At 32.7% G+C, this 21977-nt stretch overlaps 1 protein-coding gene across 3 annotated transcripts in view; it reads right to left on the bottom strand.

Moving 5' to 3' along the window:
- LOC105836856 overlaps positions 1-21977 on the bottom strand; it is a 70837-nt gene that overhangs the window by 7059 nt on the left and 41801 nt on the right. For 2 of the 3 annotated variants that reach the window (XM_036295438.1, XM_036295437.1), the window contains 4 exons: positions 13227-13391; positions 10755-10946; positions 4619-4796; positions 1345-1667 (listed from right to left, as the gene is read on the bottom strand). The exons of the other annotated variant lie outside the window; for it this stretch is intronic. In XM_036295438.1, the coding sequence (XP_036151331.1) occupies positions 1345-1667; positions 4619-4796; positions 10755-10946; positions 13227-13391 (858 nt within the window). The remainder of the gene's footprint in view (positions 1-1344; positions 1668-4618; positions 4797-10754; positions 10947-13226; positions 13392-21977) is intronic. 3 annotated transcript variants of the gene reach the window in all.

Raw genomic sequence — 21977 nt, 5'->3', positions numbered from 1 at the left:
TTTACGCACACACGGCAACTTTATGTTTAAAACTGCATTACGAAATAAATATAAAAGAAAAAATAACAAGAAGCAGTTATAAGAAACTAAAAACATGTGAAATGATAGTAATGTTATCGATAATACACTCACTATTGTTCAACTGTGCAATTTGTAAAAGAAAATTGTGCAAATAAAACTCGCTTTTGACGAATTTGTTTTTAGCAGATTTTATGTAAAAATGGCATGAATGTATAAAATATGGATTTTTATTTCTTTAATTAACCAAGCGGATCATTTTTTGGTATTCGTACGGTGCAATTTTTAGTTTCCGAGAAATAAAGCGATTCCAATTTAGGAAACGATTCCAAACTCGACGCCTTTCCTCTAATAATTAAAATGAGGAAAATTTTTTTTCATATAATAAATTATGTATGCCAAATTTGATAAAATTTTTTAAGTCGGATGGATATTCTGTGCCTCGACTTTTTCAGTGTGATTTGTATGTATTCGACTACAGAATATTGATTTTTCAGAATATTATGAATTGAGTAACAATGCCGAATAAATTGTTTCAATATAATAATAATTACTTCAAGAAAATTACATACCGATTAATATCAAAATCAGTTTTTTCGATATTACAATTACACAGCTACACAAAATAAAACGTCTGTATTACCAACCAAACTATAATATCCTTATGCATTTTGAGCCGCTAAACACAAATCCGGTGTTAGAATTGGATCATCATCCATTATTTTCCGCTCAGAGAAATTATTGCAATTTTCAGAGTTTTTAGGCCACTTTTGATTTAAAAAAAGGTGGATGATGGAGTAATTCTGACATCGGATTTATATTTAGCGGGTCAAAATACATAAGGATATCATGGTCTGTACAGTTCACTTTTTTGTGTGACTGTCGCTAAACTGATTTTACCGATTCTGAATTCGAAACCGAATACTTTCGCGCATAGCACTATTTAGGTATCTCACCGCTATTCATCGCTTCGAAATTTTAGTCTTATACTGATTCATAATAAACACTAAAATGTTTCTGTTAATTATTGTTGAAGGGCTGGCTATTTATTCCTAATATTTTTCGTACTCAGGAAGCCTCTCTGTACAAACTACTTAAATTTGATTACGATTGCTTTTTCATTTAGCGAGTTCTCCTAGTGAATTAATTTTTTATTTAACTAAATATAACTAAATTTTATAAGCCATTAATTTAGTTGAATGTTAATTACGTAACTTTGTTAAAAGATAAAACTGTGTACTGATTAAAAGATGAAAACTGCATTAATGGAGTCATTGTTTACAATTTTTTAAATATAAATTTGAGAAATAAACTGTTTTTAATTACCTGTAGTATATTTAACCATTTATCAGCGGATACACTGAGGAACTGAAACTCCTTGTCCTTCACGCAATTCGCATTCGTGACAACTAGTGCTCGAATTCCGAATATTTCACATGTTCTAGCAATTCCGCCTAAATTCGGTGGTCGCTCAACAAAGGATGCCACAACTATTAGACCTTCCTGCAATTGTGTGTCTTGCAAAAATCTGAATTCGTTCATCATTTCGTCGCCAGACAAATTTACAGGCTTGGATGGATCGATCTTTTTTTGAATATCCACTATACAGGTTTCAACATTATTTTCTATCGATTTAGTGTGCATATCACCTACAATATAATTATTTTACACTAAGTTGAACAGGGTTGAGAAGTAACGCGTTAGTTGTAACGCCGTTACTGTTACAGTTACTTTTTTTGATAACGGACTGGTATAATATTTTTCTCTTTCTGTAACTGTAACGGTAACATAATTACATTTTATGTGTAACAATAATAAAATTAACAGTTACTTTTATTGTTACTCTTAATAGTTTAAATTCCGTATTTATGACATCGTAATTTGTATAATTCAATTCTCAGTCATCGACCAGTTATCTGATGTAGAATTATAACTCTCCAAAATTAAAAAAACCTATTTATTAAATTTAATATAGCTTCACCAAGCAGTGCGTCCGTTGAAAGATTATTTAATATTGACAATTCTGTATTAAGGGGTTACATTTACCTAGACGGCCGAAAAACAGACCTAATTTTGACATTTTATTCCTGCTAAACGGGTAGTGGGAATTAAATGAAATTTTGTGATTATTGACTTATGTTTTGACAATATAAAATTTTTTAAAACGACAAATTCAATTATTCCGAGCACAATGAAAAAAAAATCGCAGCGCTTTGAAATTTTTAGGATTTCTTTGGGATACTTTGAGATTGAAAAGTTACAGTCAATATCCTTAGTCTATCTATTATTTGCAAAGTTATGCCAAGTTAAGCGAATATCTCTAATTACGCAATTTTTTACCTCTTTCAATCAACTTTCTCGTACTAAAAAAATTTTTTTTAACAAAAACCAATAACTAAAATTTATAGAGAATACTTTGCAGTTTTTAAAATCCTCCTTTCATTTTCTGTACAATCATTATTTCCCGAGTTATTGATTATCAAGGTCAAAAATTTTTTGGCTTTGAATGACGATAACTCAGCGAAAAATCATCGTACAGGCTCAAAAAAAGGTCAAATTAAAGAGAATTAAATTATCTAGAAGAGTTTTATGATGGGAACACTGGAAAAAATTTATGGAAGTCTGTGGACCTTTTTAAAGGCAAGAAAAAATTTGGAAAAATTTTTTCCGATGGTTTTCTTATTAATTATTCAAAAACTGCTGATGCTAAAAAATTTCGAACTCAAGATCTGAAAACTAGAAGCTTGAAGCTTTAATTTGCTTTTTTTTTATTTTTCTCTACGACCATTTTTCTTCAAGTTACAGCTTTTTGAAAATCACCTAAAAATTTGAGATTTTAAAAATATCCCTTAATTTCTGTGACTAGTGTAGTAAATCTGATAAGCAATTTTAAGTAGTTTATCAGTCAGACTCGTATTTATTTAATAAATCTATCAGATTCGCACTCACATATGTGAATGTTTTGTACATGTAAATTACAATTTTTAATATACATATACATTTTTTCTATTTTTTAGTTTTTTAATAAAAAATAATGTTATAAAGCCATTCATAACTGTAATTCATAAAAATAAACGAAGATAAATGCGAAATGTACGTGTAATTTTTTCTCCTAACATTGACACATTTATCCCAGCTAGCCAGGCCTGTTAAAATCACATATCGTGAAAGCTTTACAGCAAGGATTGTTTCAATTTTGACAACAATTTTATGACAAGTAATTATCTGTTGCTTTGTTTTCTAAAAGTTTTGAGCAAATTTACGGCAAAAGTTTTCATTACACGATGCTGCAAATAACAGAGAAAGACTTGTACATAAATATTACGTATAGAAATTACAAAATTTGTTCCGACACGATAAAATGCAAAATTTAAGCAAATAATAGAGCAAACCTTGCTACAAGACATGACAATAAATTTATGGCAGAAACAGGAAATCTTGTTAAGCCCAGAATAACGGCAAATTAGTAGCAAGAACAAAATAAAACTTGCCGAGCATACTTTCGCAACAAAATTGCGACAAGGTGTGTCCGTAAACAGCTTAGTTTTTGTTGGCAAGGCTTGTCGCAAATAGTATGACGCACATTTTATGCAAATAACAGGGTTGCATTACCGGGTTTTAAATTTTATTTCTGACTTTACTATCTATCTCGAGATGGCGCATTTCTCGTGAAAAAGATTTACCTACTGGATTAATAAAAGGGGCTCGTCGAGAACAGAGAACCAAGTACGATTGCACCATTCACATTTGATATTGGACTAATCAGTCTAATATTTTATTTTTGTTGATCTAAATTTCGACAATATTTGTTCTGTTCTTGCCACAAATTTGCTATCATATTGTGCATAGCAAGGTTTGCCTTGTTTTTGCCACAAATTTACTATCATGCTATATACAGCAAGGTTTGCTCTATTCTTGCCACAAATTTGTTATCATATTGTGTACAGCAAGGTTTGCCTTGTTCTTGTTTCAAATTTGTTGTTATGCTTTACTAGCAAATTTTACCCTGTTATTTGCATAAAATATGCGTCATACTATTTACAACAAGCCTTCCCAGCAAAAGCTAAGCTTAATGCGGACACACCTTGTCGTAATTTTGTTGCAAAGGTTTGCTCGAGTTTGCGGCAAACTTCGCGCAAAGTTTGCGTCATTTTGCTAGCTGGGTATAATGCAAAATAAATATCTTTTTGCAACGGCCACTATTGGGCTTATTTTTACGTCAGAAGTATCACATTTCTAGAAAAGATCCGAAAGGATCATTAAAAAATATTAAAATTTAAAAAAGTTATACATTTTTTTAGTAAAAAAGTTATTTTTCGCATTTGCTTAGCTTTATGAATTTTTTTCGCTACTTTAAAATTTAAATTGCCTCAAAATAAAATTTGGACATTATCTTTGAAAGTGTGAAAAATGTTACAAAATTTTTTGAGCCAAAATATACGAGTAACAACCATTTAAAGAGACTGAGGTATATTACATCCCTTGTGTAGAATATGAAATTATTTGATAGTGTGTAGGATTCGTGTTAAACGTCTGTAAATTCCATTCTTGCTTATAAATTAATTTGTACAAAATTCTTATATTTTGTCATTTCAATTACCTGTAAAAGATTTTGTCAGATATGTAGAAGATTTGGTCTCAGTTAGAAATAAGTTCGTATTATAATGTCGTAAAGGATGATTATTATTCTCCTTAAACATTAAATCTTTAAATACAGTCGGACTAATCCATTCATCACAACTTACATTAGTCAAACGCGGCAATTCGTGATAAATCATCTGTAAACGTTACAAAACGATGTATATTAGTATATCATTGATACTGGCAAATTTAAAGAGGTTCTTCAGTAGTGGGATTTATAATTTCTAAGTTATTTTGTTGTTATATTGTTGATTTTTTTATCATATATGTAAGAAATAATATGTTAAATGTTTATTGAGATAAAGAAGGAAAATTATACAACTCTTATAGTGCTAAATACAACTCTCAACTCACGTTACACAAAACTCACAGAATTCGTAATAAACTTGCATTTAACATATTATTTCCTACATATATGTTTCTATTAACAATAATGTAACGATGTCGACACTATTATTAAGACTTATAGAGTGCAGTTTTAAAAAGTAAAGGAATTACCTGAGGGAGATTTTATTCATATATATCTTTTAACAACGGAGTTTTAGCGTTGTCATTTTCAAGAATAAAATGATTAACAAAATCTAAGAATTTAATTGTTTTGGGTAGAGAGCCTCTGAAAAAGAGAGCGGCAAACTGATCACGTGACCAGGTGCTTAACGATCACATCGAATTAGACGCGGTCACGTGATCAGTTTGCCGCTCTTTCCCGCAAAGGCTCTCCAGTTTTGGACTATATCAGCTAAAAATTAGCAAAACCATTTATTAAACCAACGTTTCAATTCGGACAACGAGGTATGAAATACAAAATCTAGAATTTTGTATGGAATTGTTTGGTATAGTAGACTCAATAACACGCGGGGTTAGAAGAAAGGAAACTTCTCTGAAAAGGCCAGAAAAGGCGTCTTACCGCGATCTCCCAGCGCGCAGTAAAGTGGTAGGGGGAAAAATACGTGTAGAAGGAAGTATTACTGGGCCAAGGAACCATTCACAGATGATTGCTGCTATAGTTTTTTTCTTGTATCCATCGATTAGAACATTGTATTTTAAATTATCCAATTGATGGACGTGAGGGAGGCACCATTCTGGTGCCACCCATTATTGACAAGTTATTTATTTAGAGTTGAATTCGTTCAAAAGTAACGAAGCGTCGAGTGTTTACCATAGATAACGATAAAATGTCAGTAAGGGTCCGAAATTTTTGCAAATTTTCAAGAGTTACCATATGCGTGTCGAGAGATAACGTGTCTGTGGTATGACGCGAGTGTCAAAATGAAGGGGAACGTGTGACAAAATGATTAATCGTTCAGGATTTAGGAGGGATAGCCGTGCGGAAATGATTTCTGCACAACTTCCGCACAGTTGATAAGGAGGGAAAGAGTTACTTGTGGGAGAAAACTGCCCGTGCACAATCAGCAACTCTCTGGCCGGTAGAGAGCCACGATAAGGACCGTTTTCGACGCACGTGTAATAAAAAGATTATTTATTATTACTTTTATTTTTTTTAAAGTTTATTTTTTTAAAGATAATTAGATAAACAGTGTGCCTGATTTGGCACACTGTCCTCTCATTTTATTTAATTAATTAATCAATTAAAACATTGAACGAGCCATCCCGTCCGGCCCCCTTCCTCACCCTTTCCCCTGCTATCAGGATAAGGAGTACATAAGGGCCACCAGAATCTAAGAGAGTTCACAATCAATATCGGAGTTCCTAGCCTGATGATGCAAACTGCAACGTTTACGAAATGTTGGTGCAACGCTGTACCAGGACGCGGTATGTATCCGGAAGTCCTTTCGGTAAACCTTTACAAAAGGGGACCTAGCTTCGGTGATCTTGACCTTGACATATGTTAGCAAGGCCACCCTCTTGAGTAATGTTCAAGAGATTTTAGCAGCTGCTCATGATTCGTTAAAAAGTTATTAACAAAAAAAGTTTCATAAATATAATACACGATATCGCTGCTTTACTTATGATTTGTTCGCGTCGCCATGCCCCGACATGTTCCTACTCACTCCAATAGGTTGATGTCATCGGACTAAACGTATTGGAGTGCGTTGGAGTGAATAGGAGTATGACAGGGCATGTGACGCGAACAGACCTTTAAACGCATTTTTGCGTGCTTTAAAATAAAAAAAATCTGTTAATTTATGCGTGCTTTATAAAAATTAATGCGGAGATGTAGGGGAAAGGCGAAGACGCCCTTGCATCCCGCCCACGCGTCACATGGGTTTGTGACTGCATAAAAGATTAGAATAATAATAAATTAATAGAATTTCTTATTTTAAAGTACGCATAAATGCGTGCTTTATTTTAATAATGAATTTATTATTTATCGAGATTAGGTCCCCTTTCTTTAAGATTTACTCATATTTTTTATAGGATTTAGATTAGAATAATAATTAGGTTTGGATTAGGATTATAATATTTTAACAAATTTTCTTATTTTAAAGCACGCAAAAATACGTGCTTTATAAAAATTAATGCGGGGATGTAGGGGGAAGATGAAGCTCTCCCCTTGTACTCCGCCCACGCGTTCTGTGCACCACATAGGTTTACGACTTTACCGCCCTTTCTATTGGAAGTAATGTCAATGGCTGCGAAAGCTTTAAATCTAAAATATTTTAGTCTCTTATATAGAAATAATATAGTAAAATTTTATATTTTCAATTAAAAAATATTCTTCATACTTCATTCTTTCTAATAAAATAGCTTCAAAATATATATATTTTGTCTTCGCGATTAAATTACATAAAACTGTCCTTCCTATAAGACTGTTATTTTGAAAGGTTATTTAACGAAAATTGTTAACCATAAAAAAATCTGAAAAAATTCAGAAATATCTGTATAAGATGTACAGCAATAGATAGGAGAAAGAGCGACCACAAAATAGCCCCAAAGTAGCCCATTTTTTCACCCTTGAATTTGGACTTATGTTTGGTACTTGTAAGCGCGCGAGCCGCGATTGAGATTCAATCGCTCTCGCTCGACGATTCACCGGATCGGCCCAGCGCTGTACCCGGAGTGCGCGTGACGCTAACAAATGATTAGCTAGAGGATCGGACAGGAAAGTGAACCGTGAGGCAAATGATTGAGTTGCAGGACATCGCAGGTTTTTATTGCTGTCACAAACACCACGACACAACAATATTCTGATGATCGGCAGTTATTTAAGAGCGCGGCAGCGATGAGATGTGACAGTGTTTTTTCGTCGGGTGATAGTTCATCGGGATTTGGAACCGCGGCACGCTGAGCGTTCTTGGGCTTTAAAGGATCACACCGTTCTTGGTTGAGCAATGAAGGGCGGTTTCCGAATGTTCAGAGCTGCAGCACGCAATTCGCCACAATTTTATTTCTTTCAGCAATCGTTCACACAGGCTGTAAACAGCGATAGAGCACTGCGGGATTTGCGCACCATATAAATGATCGCGGGGATAGCGAGAATACACGTGATCAGTATTAACTATTGATCCACGCGGAAACGGCGATCTAGCTTGTACGGACTTTCACCTTTTCGGAAGTACACCCCTCGCCTTTATCCACAGTATATTGATAGACGTGATCCTCGTAATATGGCAACGCGAGCAAAGAAGGATTAACGACAAAATTCGAACGGATAAAACTATGAGGATGATGCCGCCACGCGGAGATTCTGCCGATCCCACACAAGAAACGCAAGATCCTGGAATATCATGGCACTGTTGACGACCTACTGAAGCTACCGATCTCGCAGACGAATCCCTGGTCCTTCGATCTCAACTCAGGCGAAGGATGTATAAACTCCACCAAGGTCATCGCATTACCGCAGCCTCTATAACGCAAAATGTCAACACACTGGTTTCAGGTAGTAAAAACTATAACATTTCAATTATATCGGAATTCGAGAAACGATACTAAGTATTAGCCACGTATTAGCTAATTTAAATCTCGCGACCGTTCCTTTCGTTGCCGATATAGTATCAACCCCCCCCCCCCTTGCGGATGGTAAACACGAGACAATTAAAAGAGGGATTAGCTAAGCTTTCGGGAAGTCACAAGAAGCTAAATTAAAAAAGTTACTTCGAAGGAAATAGCCGATGAAAAATCGTCTCACTTCCTGCAATGTCTCCGTAATTCGATCGGAATGCTATGTCTAGATTCTATCACACGTAGTCTCTTTGTGGAATAATTACCCGAAAACATCCGAACTATTTTAGCAATTAGTTTCATCGAAGATTTCAATATGTTAGCATTACAAACAGATCAGGTCATAGAAGTCATTAAACCACAAGTTACTGCGATTCAACTAAGCGTCGTTCTCCATGACGCTATAACAATAACAAAATCAAGGTCAACTCTCTTGAGGAAAAATAGAGCAACTAAAAAACAAATCGAGCAATTAAGTGTAGCTCGAGATACACGACGTTCAAGCGCTCAAGATAGCTATCGACGGCCTCTACTGACCGGAAAGTCGCTGATTGTGCACGGGCAGTTTTTTCTCTCATAAGTAACTTTCCTCCACCGATCAATCGTGTGGAAAAGTCGTGCGGGAATCATTTCCGCAAGGCTATTCCCCCCAAATCCCGCACAATTAATCATTTTGGCTATTTTCCAGCTAGGTACATAGACAACACAGTGTAATACTGTGTTCAACATAAAGTGTTCCAACTATGACACAGTGTTACACTGCTCAATACGGTAAAAAACTGAGTATGAGCGTGTAAAATATGTCAGTGTTACCAACTTTTCAAGAAGTTTTATATTTAACATCTGGTAACAATGGTAATTTTTAATATTAATTCTAATAACATAACCTAAAATTAGAGAAAGGAATAAGAGTGTCCAAATACATGGTGTAAGAACACACAAAGACTCAACACAAAAAAAGGAATAACAAATCCGAAGTTTTACATTAGATTACCCATAAATAGGATCCAGGAAACTGAGCCAGCCTTACCGATCATAAATATGTTTCATTATTAAATTTGACGAAGTACGTAGTTTAAATAAATTGTCTGATAAAAAATCTTTTTAGTGTAATCCAATGAGACATAAATGTTAATTGTCATATTAATTAGGTCTTGTACCGTTAAAAAATTAAAAATTTGAAGTATATGTTTTTAAATTAAAACAAGAAAGATTGTGGTTAGTTTAATTTGATTGAATTGGTAAGAGACTTTCTAATTTTGCTATTATATATAAATATATGTAGATATAGCCTGTAGATGGCTGACAGTAAAAATATGGAATGCAAACACTCTGGTGATGTTTTCTGAAACTAAGTTTAGAGTTCTAATTGTTCCAACAAGAACGTTACACAGTGGAACACAATGTAGCGTTAGCGTGTAATAGCTGAAAAACAGCCTTTGTCACACCTTTTCTTTCATTCTGATACTCGCGTCGTACTACACGTCATCTCTCGACAAGCATATGGTAACTCTTGAAAACTTTTGCAAAAATTACCGAACGTTACGGACATTTTATTGCTATCTATGATAATTTTTGACATTTTTGAACGCACCTAACTCTACCTAAATAACCTTCGTGTACATACATCATGTTATCACGCGTCATCGTATCAAGATCGTGTTAAAATCGAGCAATGCAAGTAATGAACTTAAAATTACATAGAAATAAAGTTTTTTTTAATTACGGAGGACTTTCTCCCACAGGCCTCCCGTCCTCCACCCTACTCTCCGCCTTTCGCCCTAAATCACTTCTCACCTTCGTCTTTTTCAAAATTTCTATATTTTGTCTTTGCGATTAAATTACTTAAAATTGTCCTTTCTAGAAGGCTGTTATTTTAGAAGGTTATTTAACGAAAATTACGCACTTATAACACAATAGAATGTGTTACTTGTACGGATCGGCTATTTCCATTCGTGCGGGTAAGCGCGCCTTCGGCTCGTGCGTCCATTCCCCGCACTCGTTAGAAATAGCCGACTTTCCGCACTTGTATATTTCGCACATAAATATCTATTTTAAAATTTCTCTTCCGTTACCAAATATACGTATATTAATCATAAACTTATTTTTAAATTTGATTAAGCTATTATATTATGTGAAAATTGAAGAACCTCCTTAATTTTTTGTCTTCAAGATAAACATGCAATATATACCTCCAAACTGTAATCCTCAAATGGATGAAAATTAGAAAAGTAAAAATCATCCCGTATTTTAGATGAATTTTTTGTTGGACATTCTTGTTGTAGCAAACCAGTTACAGCTGCCTGATATATACCTTTGTATTCTATTGTACTATTATCGCCAAACGCTTTTTCCATTAAATCATATAATTCTGTCAAAATAAACTACAAAAAAAGAATGATATCGTAAAAAGTATATTACCGCTCAAATTTTAGCACGTTTAAGACTTTCTTACGAAAAATTAAGTATCTAGATGAAAAAAATTATAAGAAATTTTCAAAAATGTATTTTAAAGAAGAAGGACAGAATTCTGAATCTATCTTTTCGACTTTTATTTCTCTACGATATTTTGTTTCTAAATTACATAAAATAGAAAACTGTTATTTTTATAATGTTTTTTACTTTAAAGCACTGTAATTTGATGAAATATTATCGAACAAAAATTAGAAGAAGTTATATTAGAATGGGCTTTCAAAGCTACGGAAATGCCTTTCAAAAAAATTTTTTTTAAATTAAATTAGTGAGATGATTTCTTGCAATTATATAAAACTATTTAAGATGTACTTCCGAAAAGTATATGCCTTTGATCTTTTTGAAATTGTGTATATTTTGACACGTTGATTATGAAAATAATTGTGAAAATGGGCGCAAATTGGATTTTTATGATGCAAATATCGATAATCTCGATTTCTAATGGAGTGTAACACGTTTCAATTTAGCCCATGTTCCCCCTGCTTCGGGGCAAAGCTAGGTCTACACTTGTACGATTCCACATAAATTTGCGACTTTCTAAGCAGAACTATATTCACCCCATATCTTCCCCTGCCTCAGGGCGAAGCTGGGTCTACGCTTGTATGGTTCCACATGGATTTGCGACTTTTTATGCGAAGCGATTTTTACCTTCTCTTGCTTTCGGGTGGTACCTACTGCCTGTTACACTTTCTTAACTGTATTACTAATTTTCTTGAAAACTATAGTTCGTACGACAAAAATTCATAGAAGATGAAATATGTATTTTAATAAAATTTACTATTTTTATTTAAAATATTTAAAAAAATTTTTAATGTTTGCTGAGATAAATATTGAAAACTATATTTTTTCATGGATTTTTCAATTTTCATTAATTGATGATTAAATTTGTGTCAATTTTTACTATCATTTTTGTAATCAGCGCATCAAAATACGTAAGTACACAGTTCCAAAAAAATCAGAGATATATAATTTTCGGAAGTTTATTCGTGATTTCAACTACCTGAGAGTTTTTAAGCATTTTCTCCTCATAATAAACGTTAAATATTAAAAATAAACTTTTATTATAATCAACGGTTGAGATATTTAATTTATATTTCAATAAATTTTCCTGATTATTTTTCAGAATCTTTGAGCTCAGTAAAGTGATTTAACTCTTTAATTGCTGAAATAGAGTTTTTTTTAGCGGATTTTCTTGAAACTTTGCATACCTATGTTTTTGAGTCGCTGATTCCGAATCTGAATTCAGATTTTGCAAATTCAATATGGTGGATCTAATATGGCCGCCATCAGCTAGTAAATTACTGAAAATCTAGATATTTTTGCAGTAAATCCATTTTTAAGGTTTTGTTACAGGTTTAAAATTGAATGATAAAGATAACATCAAAATTTAAAATGGCAGATACAATATGGCTGCCTACATATAGTATAATATTTTCAACAATCTTCAATATTCATGAATTTTTATTTCAAAACCGATATATCGATAAGCAAAATACCACAAAAAACCATTTATGTTGTAAATTTTGTGTAAAATACGGCTAATTTTTCTAAACTTAAAATTTTCAGTTTTTAATATTTCCATCCCTACGTTGGATCCGCTATTTTTACTTTTTCAGTTTTCTTACTTCAGATTAGTAATCAGCGACCTCAAAAATACTCGAAATTTTTACTCAAAAATAGTCAAATTCTATATAAAATTTTTGAAAAAATATTTTTCTGAAAAAGAAGCGATTTTTCAAATTTAAGTTGTTATATACAATCTTCAAGGGACAATTGAGTGCAAACAATTTTGGAAACATAAACTTTGTAAGTATTTCTGTATTGGAAGAGTCAAACATCATCATTAGTATCCCGAAACAATATTTATAACATAAAAATGAAAGAAAAACAAATAGAAGATATACTTCCTACTGGCAATGAAAGGGACACAGATATAAATAACTTGACTTAACCTAATCTAACCTAACCCACGACTCAGTTTACGTTGACGGAAAACAACAGTTCGATTAGAGCGTTAATTTTAAAATTAGTAGTTAACAAAAAAAAACAGAATGTTGATTATAATGTGCTTAATTCGTATAAATTAAAACATTTAAATTAGTTTTTATACTAAACTTTTCGTGAAGTACAAGAAAATTTCAAACGTGCTAAAACTTTTGGTATATTTTATTTATTGTTTTGATTTTACTTGCCTGATTATAAATACGCGCACTAAATTGTTGTCCTAAACAACATTGTGCTATATACGGCAGCGCTGTACAAATAAAAATTCTTTGTTCATCATGCGAAAGAAGTTTTGCGACATGATAGACAATGCTTGCTACGGAAATTGTACATGTCGGTCGTTGTTTTATACTCTGGAAAAAAATTTGTATATTTTACACACACACACACACACATACACACACAATATCAGTCAATGAATTGGATTTTATATCGAGAATGGAAAAAAAATTTTTATTACTCTACTTTTCACACGTATGTAACCTAAATTTTCGTGTAAAAACTTCAAATAAAATTATGATAGAAGAAGAATCCCAAAGTATTTTGCTTTTTCGAATTTGAGTCTCATTTAAAGTTATACCTATGTGAAAAAAATTGAAAAAAAATTGTTTGCTTAAACAACGGTTTAGAATCATAGAAATAAAGTAAAAAATTGGCATAATATTTTCAAAATTTTATAGAGAAAACTAGTTTTAAAAACTTTAAACACATTTTTTAAAATACATTTTCAAATTGATTTACAGCATAACTCAAACAATTTTCATCCAATTAGTTTAAAATTTTAACGGTATCTTTAAAACTAAATTTTCTACAGAAGTACATAATTTTCACGATTAGTTTAAAGCTTTCAACGTTATGAAGTCATTTTCATTGTTTTTTTTTGTGAAAAAATAAAACATTTTTTCAAATGTTCATTATTTCTTTAAAATTCAATAATTTTTAATGTTCGTATGTACTCTAATAAATTTAACCCTTCATATACATACTGGGTAGTTACTACCCACAATTTTCTGATCCCTAAAAATTCGCGTTCTTTTAAGTACCGTAATAAATGGAAAAAAAACTCAAAAACTACAAAAAAATATTGTTTTAATCGCAAAATGTAATAATTTTTTAAATACCAAAAGTATATAAATACTTTCTATAAATATTAAAGTTAATCCATGAATTTTTTCCGAGTTTTAGAATAAATATTTTAAAAGATACAGCTGTTTGAAAATTACCATGGGTAGCAACCACTCAATGTGTATACAAAGGTTGAAAAACTAAGTGTGTATACGAAAGGTTAATGTAGATAATAGAAAAATTTTTTATTTTTTCTTAGGTAGAAATTTACGTTAACTTTTTCTAGGTAGAAATTTACATTAATTTTTCCTAGATTAAATTTATTAGAGTACTTCTGCTGCAAGCCGCGGACATCTTAAAAAATAGGTATAGTCCACTTCAAGCATTCCTGCGCCGCCATTTTAAATTAAAAATTAAAAGAAGTTTTATCTATACTTAAGATTATAACTAGAAACCGGCTTTGTGAACTTGGCACCCGACTTGAAGGGATTTTTTTTCTTAATTCTTTTTTGAAAGATTTTCGTATGTAGTTGAATGTAGTAACATTTATTCTGTTTGTAGTAGCGTAGAAAAAAAATATCGAAATTTAAAAAAACGTCATCCCCCGATTTTGAAATAAATCAATTTTAATGACTGTTTCTTATAAGAAATCGTTTGTAGTGGATTGTAGTACAATTATTTCCGTTTGTAGTTGAACCGTTTGCGCGGTATAATTATTTAAACAATTTATAAATAATTTATAAAATTTTTTAATTTTTGAAATAGCTCAAATCCGCTTCCGGGAATCGATTCGGAATCGTTTGTAGACGTTTGTAGTGATTTTGCTTTTGTTTGTAGTTGAACCGTTCGCCCGGTATAATTATTTAAACAAATGCCTTATAAGTAATAATTGCTCATTTTTAAGATATCTTAAATCTGCTTGCGGGGATCGATTCAGAATCATTTGTAGACGTTTGTAGTGATTTTGCTTTCGTTTGTAGTTGAACCGTTCGCCCGGTATAATTATTTAAACAAATGGGTTACAAGTGATAATTGTTAATTTTTAAGATATCTTAAATCCGCTTACGGGGATCGATTCAGAATCGTTTGTAGACGTTTGTAGTGATTTTGCTTTCGTTTGTAGTTGAACCGTTCAAAAGTTATTAACATTTAAACAAATTTAAAATATAGAAATTCAATAATTTTTTAGATACCGCAAATCGGTAATTTAAATTTAATTAATGAATTATTTTTTACATAATCTTATATATGAAATCGGTCTTTCAACATCGATCATAGTTCCGCCAATAGCCCGAAAGCCGAGAAAGCAAGACAGCGGTAGCAGCGGTCTTACTCTCGGCTGAACGAGAATGAGAAGGATAGGACATACCATTGCGCCAGCGCCACACCGTTATACGGATAGACGAAGCGTCTCTGCGTGCGAAAGTGTAGAGAGAGAATCCGGAGCGTGCGCTCAAATTTCCATCACTGATGGTCCCCCCGCTCACGTGTATATTGAGCATACGCAGAAGCGCTATACGCATCGCACTGAATCATTTGCTCTGAGCGTTGATATTCACTCTGCTAACATATACTTGTATATATATAAGTTATATATAATCTATGTTTTTAATTATTGTTATATTTTTATTATATATAAATATATATAACATATAATATATATAACATTAATATATAATAATAAATTTAATCAATAATAAGAAGCTACAGAAGTTTAAGACTTACAGAATAAGTTTATATAAAAGGTAGCGTTGCGGTGATATCTTTAATATCCTTTTATCTTTTTTGGCCTGTTTATTTTATCTGAATCAGCTTCAGGAATAATATAAAAATGCCTCGACCGCCGGCAAATTCGCCGAATGAAATTTATGATGCTCTGAAAGGGTTTTGTTTTATTGATAATAAAGGCAAACTTTTAGCATGGGACAACGATGTTTGGAAAAAGGCAGTTGATGCTATGAGAGGTAAAATGTCAAAGGACTACATCTATCTTTATTTATCTAAAAATAGGAATAATGTGTTTAATCGAATACATGGAATCGAAACATTGGAATGTACCAAAGATGAAAGTATCGATACAACCGCGGATAGTTCACACGCTTCAAATTGGTCAATGGGTGAAACAAATTGCGTATTACCAACTCTACGTAAATCAATAACTTTATCAAAAAATGAATGGGACATCCTCAAGTCAAATATCGTGAAGTATAAAGATCGCGAATATAAAGTACTTGTAATTGGTTGGTCTGATGCGGTATATGACATCTTGTGGAGTCATCTTAAATTGCCCTGTCCCTTCTCTTTAAAAAATGCTAAAATTAATCGAAATTCAGGCGAAATATTCTTGTCAATTAAAGGTAGTTGCTCAGAATGCGAATCGAAAATTCACATATATAGTCAAACCGAACCGACTGGAGATAACTTTATCTTAAATATTTTCACTTTCGATTCTCGTGGGATAGTTCATAAAAAAAGCGGCAAGTTTGTGGTAACAGACGGATTCGTATTGGGAAAAAGTTGCAGGGTACATCTACTTATGCTTGGCGACGGAATGAAGCTAATAAATTAATAGATTTCGGAGATGTTGTACCGGCCAACCTACCGTCGGAAGATGTTGCACGTAAAGCAAAACAAAAAGTTCAAGATAAAGAGTTAGGAGTGTTCAAAGTTAAAGCAGCTCTTGCTTCAATATGGGACATAAAATATGGTCAAAAATTCAATGGGTGTATTTATAAGATCGGGCTTGATCATTTTTATGTGATGTATTGGAGTCCTACAGCTTTTTCTACATAAAAAGTTTCATAAAGCAAAACAAGAAGTTCAAGATAAAGAGTTAGGAGTGTTCAAAGTTAAAGCAGCTCTTGCTTCAATATGGAACATAAAATATGGTCAAGAGTTCAATGGGTGTATTTATGAAATCGGGCTTGATCATTTTTATGTGATGTATTGGAGTCCCACACAGCTTTTTCTATATAAAAAGTTTCAGAAGGAAGACAATATCGGTAGCATTAGCATTGATGCAACAGGTGGAATGGTAAAACAGATTTTAAAGCCACACGATTCGAAACGAATCGTTTATCTCTCAGGCTGTTTGTAGCTATCGCAAGAAAATTTTGCCTTTATTTCAGTTAATTTTAGAAAAGCACGATACCAACACATTATCATATTGGATGCGAGAGTGGTTGCGTTCCGGGGGATCGGTTCCAAAACAAGTAGTTATTGATTACTCACTGGCACTTCTGAATGCGACTTCCTTAGCGTTCAACAATACCGATCTTAAGGCATACATCGAGAACTGTATTGTCTTCGATAACAGCTCATCATCCATACGTATCCAACGTCCTCGATGTCTTATGTGCATTGATATCGCACATCTTATCAAATTAGTTGCGCGTTGGAGCTGCTTCAAACATGAATCTCCTGAGAAAAAGGACTTTTATTTACGTTACGTTGGGCTTTTGACTACATGCACAAAGATTGATGGGTTCATTGAATTATGTACGGACGTTCTGTCAGTAGCATTTTCAACTTATGAAGATATTGACGATAAAAAAAGTCATTGTTTTGCTGCCCATAATAGAATTATAAATCCTATAAAATTTTATCATCTTCCTAACGATACGCCAAAAGATCCCGAAAACAGTGATCCCAAATTGCTGGAATGTTGCGAGGATTTTGACGAGACACTTTTATCGAGCAATGCACTTGATGCAATTATGCAAAAAATCAAATCAGATAGCACCGATAATTTGAAACAAGGCCAATTAAATCCATATTATTGTCCTGATTTCGGTTCTCGTCTCTTCAAATTATCAAAACAGTTTGTTTTATGGACAGCTGTAATGACATCCAGTTATGAACAAAACTCTACTCTCGTAGAACTAGAAAATAAACATGTTGCTAGTTCAACCCGAAATGAAGAGTATTTTCGGGAACTCAAAAATCTAGTTTTTAAAAAGGGGAAGGCTATTCGGGTAGACAAATACCTTATTATTCATCTAAGATCCCTAATAGGAACCACTAAATTGTTGAATGCGCCGGAAAAAAAATTCAGGAAGATGATCTCCTACTTAATAAACCACGTGAAGAAGTAGTCATTGACGACATGAAAAAATCTGAACATTTTGTTGACAAATCGATCGAGTCAATAATAAATGATACAGATGAATCTTACGTTCATAATTCAAAGGATTTGGTAACAGATCTGGTAAAAACAGATTTATCTCAATCGGAAGATATTACCGTTGACAGTATTCCATCCGAAACTTCCTTTCTTAACGAGGCCGAGAATTGGAAAGGTCTTAATAAAAAGACAAATTCGATTAAGTCAAATAGAGCAAACAAACGAGGTAAATATCTTACTGCATGTCCCGATATCGAGATTATTTATAAACGGCCGAAATTTACTCCAATGCTACCTATACTTGTGAACGGAAATTCTTTGAAACCAATAAACATAGGTAAACATATCATTAGTCTACGAAACACTTGTGCATTTGATACTACCATTCAAAGTATTACAGTTGCATATCACGATTTTGAGACATATTCCGAATATCTCACAAAAAATAACATCTCTATATCTAAATTTATTCACACAATGTCAATGATGGGTGTGTCGGCGAAATTATACAATGAGCGAGGATATATTTTAAGTACCACAAAGGAAATAAAAGATGGAATATTAGACTGTATGATTAATATTTCGTACCTACAAGAAAAATTTATTCTTCGTGATGTGCCATCTCTTGAAGAAATCGCCCGATGCACTGATTGTTTGTTTGAAAAATCAATAATTATGCCGGTTTTACATATTAATCCAGTCCCCATATGGGGACATCGAAGATGTTGGAAATGCTTTGCTTTCAAGTCTAATGGGTTATCCAAATTGCAGGAGACAATTTACCATTGAAGAGATACCAGATAAGCTGGTTTACGACAAATACACATATAAGTTAGTTTCCGCAATTATTTACAGTGACAGTCATTATTTCGCATTTATTAAACGAATTACTGGTAAGTGGGAAATCCACAATGATCTCAAAGAACGAGTCATGAAGGTTACTACGCGAATGCTTTTGCAAAAACATAGTATACATATGTTATTTTTGAATTTCCAAACCAATCAAGATCGACATGTCTCGGTCAAAATCTTCTCTTATCGATGATCTTGCATAAAATGCAAGCACGTTCATATAAACACACACACGCACGCACGCACACACACACACAATAAATTAAATACTAAAATACCAAATAAGAAGAAAAACACAACAAAAAAGAATTTTAAAAAATAAATAAATAAAAAAATAAAAAAATACAATAAAAATAAAAAAAGGTAAAAAATAAAAAAAAGTGAAACCGGTTTTCCGTCACGTCCTCGTCGTCGGTTTTGGTTAATACTAAGAACGGAAATTTATTATAATAATAATACTTCTTGAAACTTTCAAAAATTACAGCAATGTGTTTAAAACAAAAGAAAGCAAAATCACTACCAACTACAAACGATTCTAAACAAGATCCCGCAAGCGGATTTGCGATATCTAAAAAATTGTTGAATTTCTATATTTTTAATTTGTTTAAATGTTAATAACTTTTGAACGGTTCAACTACAAACGAAAGTAAAATCACTACAAACAACTACAAACGAATCTGAATCGAGTCCCGCAAGCGGATTTAAGATATCTTTCAAAATAAAAAATTCGATTTTGCAAGTTGTTTAAATAATTATACCGGGCGAACGGTTCAACTACAAACAAAAGCAAAATCACTACAAACAACTACAAACAATTCTGACTCGATTCTCACAAGCAGATTTGAGATATCTTAAAAATTAACAATTATCACTTGTAACCCATTTGTTTAAATAATTATATCGGGCGAACGGTTCAACTACAAACGAAAGCAAAATCACTACAAACGTTTACAAATGATTCTGAATCGATCCCCGCAAGCAGATTTAAGATATCTTAAAAATTAGCAATTATTACTTATAAGGCATTTGTTTATTTAATTATACCGGGCGAACGGTTCAACTACAAACGGAAGCAAAATCACTACAAACGTCTACAAACGATTCTGAATCGATCCCCGCAAGCGGATTTAAGATATCTTAAAAATTAATAATTATCACTTCTAACCCATTTGTTTAAATAATTATATCGGGCGAACGGTTCAACTACAAACAAAAGCAAAATCACTACAAACGTCTACAAACAATTCTAAATCGATCTCCGTAAGCGGATTTAAAATATCTTAAAAATTAACAATTATCACTTGTAACCCATTTGTTTAAATAATTATATTGGGCGAACGGTTCAACTACAAACGAAAGCAAAATCACTACAAACGTCTACAAACGATTCTGAATCGATCCCCGGAAGCGAATTTGAGCTATCTCGAAAATTAAAAAATTTTCTATTTATAAATTGTTTAAATAATTATACCGCGCAAACGGTTCAACTACAAACGGAAATAATTGTACTACAATCCACCACAAACGATTTTCTATAAGAAACAGTCATTAAAATTGATTTATTTCAAAATCAGGGATGACGTTTTTTTAAATTTCGATATTTTTTTTCTACGCTACTACAAACAAAATAAATGTTATTACATTCAACTACATACGAAAATCTTTCGAAAAAAATTAAGAAAAAAAAATCCCTTCAAGTCGGGTGCTAAGTTCACAAAGCCAGTAAAACCCTTTTTTTGGATTTTATATAACTTGAATACTTTGGCAAAAAAATTTATAAAAATATCCAACTTTTTCAAGCGATTACATAGATATAATCCCTTAATTAAAATTTGAAGTTTGCCAATTTTTGGTTATTTCTGGCCCTTCGACGAAAAATACAGCGCCACAGAAATACAATATAGAATGTTGAAATAAAGTCAAATTCTCAGTAAAATTTTCCAAGGAAAACGATGGAATGACTCTCCTCAATAAAACAGTTATGTGACATCCACGTGGAATCTACGTGATTAACATGGATTGTGGATGCAAGTTTTTCCACAAGTTATTCACGTGGATGTAATGTTCATTTTTTTATCACTACATCGAATTCTTTTATGCTCGAATCTATTAGATTTTCTGTGGATATATCTGTTAAGAAATATTTATCGAAAACTTACATGGATATTTTGAGGAATGCCGCGCGCTCGTTTGCCAGTTAGTGCACGTCGACAGGCGGCGTAACTCTCTCGAGAGTAAGGTGCAGTCGACGCGCTACATAAAGACCACTCGCAGCACGATTAAGACAAACAATAATTAGCTTCCTGTCCGATGTGGAAGAGGAATGCCACATGATACTTTCATGATTTACTCATTTTAATTGGGTGGACGATTCGCTACAAGAACAGTGACCTCTCTAGTCAAATAAAGAGATCAGTTATCGAGCGAAAAATTTATTCTTATAAGAAATGAGTCGTCATTCCATTTCGAATGGCCGTATTTTCACTATCGTTTAGAATGAAATACTATTCTTTTGGAGTGACGTTTAACTCCAAAAAATTTTGAGAGTACGTGTATATAACGTTTCTAAAATTTGTAAAATTTTTACGTCGTTTTTACGCCGAATCTATTATCGCATCCATATAGATTCTAGTACCGTTTTTGAGCGGATGTCCACTCGAATTTCACGATCCTGATCCAGCATTAACGTGGATATCACATACTGTTTTATTTGGGTTTAATCATCTCCTTATATATCCCCCTTTGAGGAAAATTACGAAAAATTACCAAGAATTGTAAAAATGAGGGGAAAAGGAGGCTCAGAACGATTCGAGAATAATTGTCGGAAAATTTTACTAACAATAAGATATATAATCAATAAAAAGTAACGCACACAATACAAGTTATTTTAGGAGTACTT

Source organism: Monomorium pharaonis, chromosome 1, assembly GCF_013373865.1.
Source record: "Monomorium pharaonis isolate MP-MQ-018 chromosome 1, ASM1337386v2, whole genome shotgun sequence".
In the NCBI taxonomy this organism is placed as follows: domain Eukaryota; kingdom Metazoa; phylum Arthropoda; class Insecta; order Hymenoptera; family Formicidae; genus Monomorium; species Monomorium pharaonis.
Note: the sequence above shows the minus strand (reverse complement) of the source record. Positions and strands in the feature narration are given on the sequence as shown.